Source organism: Helianthus annuus, chromosome 4, assembly GCF_002127325.2.
Source record: "Helianthus annuus cultivar XRQ/B chromosome 4, HanXRQr2.0-SUNRISE, whole genome shotgun sequence".
Taxonomy (NCBI): domain Eukaryota; kingdom Viridiplantae; phylum Streptophyta; class Magnoliopsida; order Asterales; family Asteraceae; genus Helianthus; species Helianthus annuus.
The window spans coordinates 64,055,216-64,066,291 of NC_035436.2; the positions used below are offsets into that span (position 1 = coordinate 64,055,216).

The 11,076-nt window shown below is 36.8% G+C and overlaps 2 protein-coding genes across 3 annotated transcripts; both read right to left on the reverse strand.

Annotated features, from left to right (window-relative positions):
- Positions 1 to 1,156: 1,156 nt before the first annotated feature.
- Positions 1,157 to 1,639, reverse strand: LOC110933833 (uncharacterized protein At3g28850). The gene has a single exon (XM_022177037.1). It carries the CDS (start codon positions 1,637 to 1,639, stop codon positions 1,157 to 1,159), a length of 483 nt encoding a protein of 160 aa, XP_022032729.1.
- A 1,138-nt stretch (positions 1,640 to 2,777) lies between these two features.
- On the reverse strand, positions 2,778 to 9,964 carry LOC110937144 (tRNA pseudouridine(38/39) synthase). Of its 2 annotated transcripts, none has more exons than XM_022179554.2 (15): positions 9,785 to 9,964; positions 9,638 to 9,700; positions 8,393 to 8,513; positions 8,140 to 8,212; positions 8,028 to 8,073; positions 7,688 to 7,798; positions 6,731 to 6,812; positions 6,397 to 6,493; positions 5,055 to 5,115; positions 4,798 to 4,928; positions 4,559 to 4,667; positions 3,865 to 3,988; positions 3,663 to 3,770; positions 3,509 to 3,580; positions 2,778 to 3,134 (listed from the first exon to the last, which is right to left on the reverse strand). In XM_022179554.2, exons 1-15 carry the CDS (start codon positions 9,845 to 9,847, stop codon positions 3,049 to 3,051), a joined length of 1,347 nt encoding a protein of 448 aa, XP_022035246.1. In that variant the 5' UTR covers positions 9,848 to 9,964; the 3' UTR covers positions 2,778 to 3,048. The 2 variants fall into 2 exon arrangements, with proteins under 2 accessions (XP_022035246.1, XP_022035245.1); XM_022179553.2 differs by having other exon boundaries at positions 9,779 to 9,962.
- Positions 9,965 to 11,076: the final 1,112 nt, after the last annotated feature.

Consider the following 11,076-nt stretch of genomic DNA (forward strand, 5'->3'; position numbering starts at 1 on the left):
CACTTTTTACCGAAGGGGTGTGATCGGAAAATTTCAAGGGGTGCAGACGAAAAATTCCAAGGGGTGCGGACGGGATTTTCGACGGAACTTAATACTAAAATTTTTTTCCCCAGGGGTGCGCCCGCCCACCTTGGGGTGGGCTTGGGTCCGCCCCTGATGTAGACATTTCAAACCTACCTTATTAAAGTTAACGTATAGTCTACATATATTCATATCTCACGTATCTCTAATGTTACATTAATAAAAATATAAAACAACAATTTTCTAGAACTATACTCCGCGTATAGACCTATACGCGGAGTAGCAATTTTCTGGAATGACTAATTACAAATACTTTCGTAAAGTATTTGTAGAAGACACAACCTATCTTGCAATCCTCTTTTTAAGTTTTTACTTAATTAATATACCAGTTGTGTCATTTACAAAGTTGAATTTGTGACATCTATACATCTAAAGGATCAAAACGTTACTTTTAAAAAGTAGTTTTCATATAAGATATAAGAAAACATATCGAGACTATTATATTAGAATAAATTCTCCCAACACTTGGGTCTTCAATGAGCTCATCTCATCAAAATTTCTATAAAATAGAACATACCTAGACCAGGGAAAATAAACTCATATACTTGATCTCAGCTCATTATGGGTATTTAAAAGGGTTAATGGATTTAAACATCCCTAACTATGGCCATTTGGCCGCTGGCACTCTCAACTTTGACTTTGGCTCACACCACTCCCAACTTAACACATTGATTGTCATGGCATCCCCTCGTTAAATATTCACTAACCAGGTTAGTTCTTTTTGCTTACGTGTTCAATTTTTGATGAGATGGCTTATTTTTTATGAGGTGGCAAGATAATGTGGAGCTCAAGACATCCCCTCTGTACTTAAACATCCCCCCCCCCCTCTCTCTATCATCTCCTCCCAATCTCTCAAGTTGCAACCCACCACCCACCGTCACCACCACAGCTCCACCTTCAACAGGTTAGTGATTATTTAACGCCTCCACCTTCATCACCGTCACCACCACAGCTCCACCTTCACCACCACACCGCCCACCACCGCTGCACCTCTACATCACCACCGCTGCACCCACCTATAAAACCTAAATCAATCCCCAAATCATTAAATTGAACCCCAAATCAGGCAAAGCACTCAAAACAAGCACCCCTCTCTCGTGTGGTGGTGGTCGACGGAGATGTTTAATAACTCATTTCTATACGCAGAGTCCATTGAAACATCTCGTTCGTCGATATAAACCCTAAAGAACTTCAAAATCATTCTTACTGCGTAACAATCTTCGTACGTTCTTCGGATTCCACGTAAGCTCGTGAAGTAGATCACCACACGATCCTCTGTTCCAGCTAATCGAATTGCAGACGATTCGTTTGATGAAATTAACTTTTCTGGTTTCAGTTTCGTTCGCGTTTTGGATTTTGGTACCCTACGAGCTTCGAATATGCTGCATAGGCTCTTGACTTTGCCTTTGATTGAATCGGGGAAGTTCTTGACGGAATCGGAGCGTTGGAGTGAAGAATTAGGGTTAGGTTTTGTGGAATCAGTGGGTGTAGAGTGAATACTGTACGATCGGTTGAAGATTGGGGAAGATGATGATTTGGGGTCATAGGAACCGATCATGTTTAGGGTTAATTGAATGAAAACTGGATTTCTGGCTAATTGAATTCGTAAAGTGGATTTCGGGGCTCTGCATATATAAATACACATAATATATATATATATATATATATATATATATATATATATATATATATATATATATATATATATATATATATTAAATATGGGTTAAGATCACATGAGAAGCACTAGGTTAATTGAGAAACTTGAGAAGCATTCTGGATCACACATTTTCCCAAAGCTTTTCGTAATATACACATATGTATAGTTTAAAATTAACTATATACATATGTGTATAATTCAAGATTTGACAATATACATATATGTATATAGTCAATTTTATACTATACATATGTGTATATTACGAAAAGCTTAGGGAAAATGTGTGGTCCAGAATTCTTCTCAAGTTTCTTAAATAGGGTGGACTTCTCTTAGGATCCTTACCCTATTAAATATAATAATTATTATATAGATTTCTTTAAAAAAATAATTGGCCACATCAGATTTAAATGAAACATCATACATGCCACATCAGATAAAATTGACACATAGGCTAAATTTACTAACCTGGTTAGTGAATATTTAACGAGGGGGTGCCAGGACAATCAATGTGTTAAGTTGAGAGTGGTGTGAGCCAAAGTCAAAGTTGAGAGTGTCAGCGGCCAAATGGCCATAGTTGGAGGTGTTTAAATCCATTAACCCTATTTAAAATGGCATATTATTTCAGTTTGGACCATAGACAATTTTCCATGGTTTATACATGGTGAACTAAGAGGGAAAGAGTATTTTTCGGATCGGACCGGGCAGAACAAAACACAACACAAGTCAGAATTGGCGGATGGGTTTCTCACAGATGAGACTCGAAATGCAATCGCTTCTTTTCTGTCCTGAGCGGTAGACTTCTAATCACTTCTTTATTTCATTGCATCAGTGGTTTTTCGTTTACTTCCGGTTGTCGAAGATATCTAAATTCAATCCTCTTTGGATTTTCTGGCATTACTCCATATATGTTCTCTTGGATTTGTAAAGGCTTCCGGTTATTTTCGGGGCATATTTCAAGCTTGGATAACGAAAAACAGCTCACATTGATAGTTAAGACCAACACACCGGGTCACCAACACCAGACCACAAATCAATGGAAAATTGTGCTAACAGATATACACTACCATGCTTAACACTAGTACAAGAACAAGACTATGCATTCGCCCCGATGTATGGATTCTGTAAGAATGTATAGCCATGTTGCCCATGCAGAAAGTATGTTTTCAAAACATGGGAAGCATATGCAAGTTAAATAAACCATGGCTTCGATAAAAATAAAGTTACAAGCATCAAAATCCAGAGAAATAAATGGTACATGGAAATACAAAACCAAACATATAGAAAATGCTGCTTTACCTTCACAAGCATCACGTATATTGCTTGGTTACAACAGATTCGCGTTGTGCTGGTGCTGCTGAAAAAGTCAACTTCGCGCGCCTCTCATCATAAGATGCTGTAATAGTTGGATCATTAGTAAAACAACATATGCCAAGAATGAAGTTCTTGAAACAATGAACATCATATCGTACAATAGGGTAGGGCTGGCAAATCGTGTCTTATCGGGTTGAACAGGTCTCTGACGATGCGTATAACACAAGTATTAAATATGAATACAACTCGTTTAACTACTTGATATCTCATGTCTATAACACAGTTTTATGTTTTATGTACCAAGGAAAAAAAATTGATGGATCCTAACCTCATAATTTTATTTATTTTTAAAAAAGTAAAAAATCACATTGTGTACTTTTTTCAGTAAACAGGTCTAAGCGTGTCTTATACAGATATCTATTGACACAGCTACAATAGGGTCAAAAGGGGGCTTACGTTCAGTAGGACGTGACATAAGAGGAACATGAGAAGAAACTTTCCTTTTTGTAATATTAGTTACGCTGTCATCTGCACACATTTAATACTCGATCAGCAATTATAGGAAGGTTCCACAAATTTTAATCCAACCAACTGAAACTTTTCAAAATACCATCTTTGGTGCTCGAAAGACTCAGTAGAGCCTCTTGGAAAATAGCAGCTTGAAGTTTGTATCCCCGACATTTCTTTTCTAAATGCAACTGCAAAGCTCGTCTGGCATCTACGCGATTCAACGTACACAAACACGATAGAAAATAATTATACGAAAAAAAAATAGCAGGATTAGTTAAGAAATGATATAAGTGATCAAGTACCTGAGGAGCACTTAAAATAAAGACCTTCAAATTCACAAGAATATAAAACTAGCGGAACCTCTGGAGCCATTTTGTACTGAGGTTTCCTAGGTGTCTTGTCGACATCGAGCAAAACATCTATAACCTACGAAATTCAAAGAGTAAATATCCACTTGCCTTTTATATATTTTATTGTCAATTGTCAACATAAATAAAAGTTAAGTAAAATGTCATTTTCGTCCCTGAGGCTTGGCCAGTTTTGCGACTTTCGTCCAAAGGTTTGTTTTTCCACATTTGATCCAAAAGGTTTGAAATCTTGCCATTGTCATCCGGCTCGTTAACTCCATCCATTTTTCTCTGTTATGTCAGGGGCATTTTTGTCTTTTTACCTACTGGTTTTTGGTTTTTGTTTAGTAAGGGTATTTTGAATACTTGTACATTATGCTAAATGCTTATACATAAAGTGAAAAGGACCGAATTGCCCTTTAAGTTAACAAAAAAGACGGAAATACCCCTGACTTAACGGAGAAAAATGGATGGAGTTAACGAGCTGGATGAAAAATGGAAAGATTTCAAACCTTTTGGATCCAGATGCAGAAAAACAAACCTTTGGACGAAAGTCGCAAAACTGGCCAAACATCAGGGACGAAAATGACATTTTATTCTAAAAGTTAAAAGAGGATGAAATCAATGAACAAGGAAATCAGTTACGCACATCGGGTGATTCAAGACCTTGGCCAACCAAGAACAACACAGCAACCATGCACCGAACCTGGTGCCACAAGAAAGCACTGCCTTTGATTTTCATAAACAAGAGTTGGTCGCTGTTAACGTTACGCAAAAATGCAGGGTTATTAATTAATGTTGGAATAAACTAAAGTTGGGAGAAAAAATGAAGACAAATAACATACGACATAAGATCAATATCAATAAAGTTGGTGATGTGGTTCAAACCTTCCATTGCAAGGAAAAATATCGAATGATGTTATACGTCGTTTGTAATTATGCACATTTGCCGCATCCATCTTACAAAAATTTCTGAAATCATGTTCACCAATGAGCCGTTTGCATGAATTTTCCATAGCCTAGAGAGATCATATACCATAGAAGGGTCAATAAGAGTAACATAAATGTTTTGTAATTGCAGCAGCGTTACAATAAATTCATAAGAAACGATGGATGGAAATAAGGGTACTTAAGTACCATATTACCGATATGTTCAAGTTTTCTCTCCAAAAGAAGTATCTGTATTCCCTACTCAGACAACTAAACCTGCAAACAAACAACACACAAATACCATTTACTTTTACTGTTTTAGTGTTTTACATGCAACTAGTGGGTTACCACCCGCGCTCTGCAGTGGGTTCAAAACGTAGATAAAAATAAGCAAATTGCGACGGGCCAGTCTACGTGAAGATAAAAAAAACCATGTCCGTATTCAAAAGTCATGGATAAGTTATCGGCTCAGTTCGTTACGGTATCGACACTCGTTATAACCCTAAAAGCGAATATATGCGGTGAGTTCGAAATGTAATTGAAATAACCTTCTTACGACGGTACATATGGAAAAATTTAAAAAAAAAAACATTACGCTGAGAAAAAAACTAAAAAGAAACCAAAGAAAATAAGTAAAAGGAAAAAAAAAACTAGAAGTTGAGGGTCTAAATAGTAACTATAATAAAGTGCAAGGGTAAATAATGAAAATTAAAAAAAAACCTTACTAAAGTTGAGGGGCTAAGTATGTCATTACCAAAGTTGAGGGGCCAAAGTTGGTTGATGTTGACAAAATAGCCTTTTAGGTCTATGTATAATGTCTACTCTAGACCATAGCTTCTCTCATCAGTAAATTAAAAACTGAATTGTTATTAATTAGATAAGAACTAGTATTAAGCACCCCCGCGTTGCGGCGGGGGCATAAAACCATGCCAAATAACGTCAATGTCACATCGCCGCGATCAACCACCAACACTGAATTCGCGGCCTCTTAATGCGAAGAAATTATACTGAAACGTAAAACATAGTAAATAATAACTAAGTCCATCTAGGACCCGTCAAACGGGAAAAAATAGACGAGTAAAAACGTTGAACCACACACAGACGTTGTGTCGTATTAACTCGCAAAACTTAGAACGAAACGTAAAAATGTTGAACCACAAACGCACGTTGCGCCGTGTTAACTCTCAAAATTTAGAACCAAGCGTAAAACGAAAAATTTGAGAAAGATGAAAAGTACAAGAGACCGTTGAAAGTAAAAAAGTTGTGAGGTTAAATTGCAAAAGATGGAAAGTTTGGGGTTAAAAGTAAAAAAATTCAAATAGTTTTGAGTTAAAAGTATTTTATCAAATACTTTTGAACTAAAAAAAGTAAAAAAATCATTTTTTTTTAAAACTCCTACAACACATATATGCACATATAAGTTGCTAATTTATAGTATTTAAATTAAATTAAATTTAAATTTAAATTAAATAATAGATTAGAATTTGTCTGCAACCTATAAAAGGAACAATGACCAAAGATCATGAACGGGAAGATATGAAAGGCAAAACAACAAACCGTGCACTAAAATTGACGGGAGCATGACACCAGCCTAATACCCGAATATCATCAGGAAGAACGCCATTCAGTATCCTTACGTAATCCAGTTCTCCTTCTGAAAAAGAATTCCGAAACAAACGTGTTAACAAATCATTGACAAAGTATGGATACGGACTTACCACGTTAGCGTGCAAACACAGCAACAGTACAAGTGCCAACAGAAAACTGAACATGGAAAACTCCAAGGGGGTACTACAATCTTAGGTGAGAGTAATATTTATGGTATGAATAGCATAATCAACACTGGATCAAAACTTAAAATAGAAATTTAATTTAAGGGAGTGTAAAATACCATCTGGTCCTTCGTCTAAAAGTTCCTCAGAGGTATCGCCTCCAGGTTCCTTATGTTTTGACCTCAATAGTAAAGCAACAACCTACATCAAACAATTATCCTAATTAGAAGATGCTCCCTAGGTATGGAATCTCAACAATATATAAATGAAAACAATGTTAGATCTGAATTAGACATGTGGTCCTAGCCCACAGAAAACATTATAAAAGCTCATGTCCCCAATGTGGGACAAAACAAATAAACTCAAATACATAACTGGATGAGCTGCTGGTTATTGCAGCACCCATCACTAGGGGTGTGCATCGTTCGTTTTACGGTAAAACCGAAACCGAAATGTTCGGTTTTCTTTGAAAACCAACCGTTCGGTTTTCGGTTTTTAAAAACAGTTCGTTTTCAGTATTTTCTGTTCCAGCAACGATTCGGTTCTGGACGGTTTTCAGTTTCTGGGACAAAATTACGTAAGATTCAAAAATAAAAAGTATAATCCATATCCAATATTTAATAATCTTTCTTAGATGTTTACATTTAAGTTATTATATTTAACCTTTTTAATTAATATTATTCACATAAACCTAACCCTCTAATCTAGTTTTATGTTTCTCCAAAGGTTTTTATTAAGACATTTTCTTTTATAATAATCGAAAAATCATTTAATTTTTATGTTAAATTTTTTTTTATTTATTGTAGGCAATGGTTAAATCATTTCAAAGATAAATAATCATTAAACTTTTTGATTTTTAAGGTTATTCGGTTCGGTTTTTTTCGGGTTTCATAAAATGCAAAACCGTCACCGAACCGTAAACTTTGGTTCGGTTTTTTGTGCGGTTTGGTTTTTCAGTTTGGTTAAATAGACTCAGTTTTTTTCGGTTTTCTACTCACCCCTGCCTATCACTAGCATTACTGTATTTGTTTATGAATAATCTAAGAATACGAAACTTACTTCTTTTGTCAACTTACTTGGCCCACCGAGGAAACACCCTTGTCGGTTCTACCACATCTTGAATACAGCACATCTTTCCTCTCACCAAGTACAAGTCTTGTCTTTTGAAGGGCTTTGAAAAGTTCCGACTGCAACAAAGACCGAAAATAGTGTTCCAAACTGTTAAAAGATTTTACAAGAAACATACAATATCAATTATTTAGACTTCCAAGGCTTAGCACATGATGTCGCTTAAACATTTTTCTAAACTTCATACAAGTGGTGGCATATTAATGGAGAACAAAGTAGCAAACTTTGTTACTTTTTGTGTGATTACGATATTAGCAATCAGATTAAGTCATAGATCTGCAGACAGACCTCAACAGTTGGATCCATCTGCGCTTCTGATGCAAAACCATAGAACCTGTCATGTTGCACAATGTAAGTTAACTACTAAAGATGAGATTATGCGGAAGCATCATTTGTGTACCTCGGCCCAAAATACATAATTTTCAAAGCGACGAGTCTCTGTGAGTGATGATTCATGGAGTTCAAGTTATAACCTGTAGGAAAAAAAAAAAAGTGCATATTGTAAAAAAAGACAGTTCAAGTTATATCCTCTTCAATCTTGTAATGGATCATCACGTGCTTTGTATTGTAAGTGATTCCCAGACCCCAGTTATTTACTAGAAGAAAAACATTATCAAATCAAATTCAGCAACTGGTATAAAGCAAACACAGACCTGTTTGTTTCTTCTTAGGCTTCCTTTTTCCAATCCCGACACAGTTTCCTAACTTCAACTTTTCCAAATTTATAGCAGACGTATTTTTGTCTGAAACATCAGTATCAAGAGTTTCTTCCACCTGCACAAGGGGTGAAACCAACTTTCGTAATGCGGCTCTTAAAGTATCACTTGATTTACAAAATAACACAAAAAAAACCTTCCAAAATCTCTATATCCTCACTTACGTTTGCTTGCTAACAAGTTTACTTTTTTAATTAAAATAGTGGCATGCTTAACCTACATGAATAAAGCAGATAAATATGCTATTATGACCACTTCATGTAGCACTGGACTTCTATATGCCATGCAACACTATTCATAATGCGGCGGGCTCTTAAAATAGCAGTTGATGTTAACTAATTTTTTTTAAATGCCTATACGCCCATAACGTGTTGGGGAATTTCAGAAATCCGGATGATCAGAGAGGCGTGTGATCACTCTCGGATCAAATTATTTCGGTGGTTCACCGGAATAATTCAATCGGATACAACTCTGATTTCGAGAAATTGAACCATGGTATGTTAGTGTGTCTGCAAATTTTTTGAACCAGGAAGAAGATGTAATCAAAAACTGTCTACGAATTTTGTTTTTGGGGTTGTAACTGCCTAATGGCAGTTACCTCTATTTTTCGACCCCAGCCAGGGGCTGCCGCCCCTTTGACCCTGCCCCCTTGGAACCCCCGTAGAGTACAGGCTCCGCCCGTACACTTCGAATTATAATAACTAAAACAAGCGTGCACTCCCGCACCTCCTAACTTGCTTGATGTGTATTATTATTCGCTTTGATCACCAAGTCAATCCCCGATTACACTAAAATATCTAACATAACGGACCATTTATGCATCAGTATAACCGCGTTCTCCCCTTTTAAACGCCCATATAACCCCATTCGCCCTCTTATACGCCCATCTTAAAAAAGAGGAGATAACTGATCTGACAAGAGGCGTACATTACATGGGTACAAGTTAGCTTCTGTAGTCTTACCAGCATAATCTTTTTATCAAAAAGTACAGAGCAATTGTGAGTGAAATACAACTCAAATTTACCTCCACGAAACATGAAAAAAAAAAAAAAAAAAAAAAACACTCGGTTTTAGTCCCAGCATCGTCACCAAACTTCTCATTATTTATCACTAACTGAATCTTAAAGTATTGAACAATCCTAAATTCCAAACACTACTTGTAGATTGAACAAAAACACGAACCTCGTGGCGGCAAGTGCAACTTGAAACTATAGATGTTAATTTCGCATTCTCTGCTTCCAATTCCTGCGAATGAAACTAATACTGAAACCGAATAACAGGTAAAAATGATGGAGAATTATCAAAAATATGAAGTGAACATACCCTTACTCTGTTTTCGAAGGAAGATAACTTAGATCTCAACTCCTTTATGAGGTCACTCTGATTATCCATGACAATGATCTCGTTCTGTTTTTTGCAGGTTAAGTGTTCGACGAAATGCGTAGCTCAACTGCGGTTCTAGAGTTTGAGAAGCGGGTTGGGTTGAATTACTAGTAAAGTTGCATTTACAATTTCATCCCTTAGCTTTTGGGTAAATAACAATTAAGTTAAACTACTCTTAAGCCCCTCGTGTTGCGGCGGGGGCGTAAAACAATGACAAATATCCCAAATGGGTAAGTGCTATGGAAACTGAATTCTCTGCTCTTAACAAAAATAGTACTTGGACGCTTGTCCCTCGTCCTCTAAACAGTAATGTGGTATTGTGGTTGGTTCCAAATGCATCTTTCGCACCAAATTCAAGAGTGATGGATTTGTTGATCGTTACGAAGCGCGACTTGTGTCACACCCCCAAAATCCACACGCGGAGTACCACCGCTTGGAGGCGTGACATGACCAGGATCGAGCCACCAATCATATTGAACAACGTAATTAAGTAAATAAAACCAACCACAATACAATTGGTGACCAAAATAAAGTAACCGTCTTTAAGTTAACAGGGGAAGCATAAAACGTAAGTCCAAAACATAAGTTCATAGTTCATAAGTTTATAGACCAAAACATAAGTTCCATAAGTTCATAAAGTTTATTTATTAAGCACGGGTCATAATAGTCCATATCCCACAACGACCTCCTCCTTGTGCAAGCTCCATAAGCGTCTAACGACCTGTAAGGCATGTAAAACGAGTCAACAACAAAGTTGAGTGAGTTCACGGTTGGTTGTTTAGTTTTAAGTTGTTTTTGAAAACATGGTTTGTCTTTCGTTGGCTTATTTGCCGTGGGGGTTACCCCAATGTTGAACAGTTCTTTCTTTATTACCCAAACCATATCCATAATCAGTGGGGGCTTCCCCATGTGAACCACTAGACCATACCATATCGACAACTGATGAACAATATATGTGCCCTACATCAGTGTCGATCATCACTAACAGTTTGCCATAGTCCATTAGTACACGCACGTCCGACTGGCACGGTGTGAGGTTTGTTAAACCTAATAGCGCTATTAACTAATGACCCGCTCGCCATTGGCCTCGGCGATTAAGTCGATATATAATGAGGGACTTAATGATAGAGTTTTATCTAGTAAGTTTTTAGGTTGTTGTCCCACCCAAGGAGAATACACAGGATTATTATTGGCATCCTACCTATGGAGGATGGCGGTACATATCCTGCCCAAGGAGG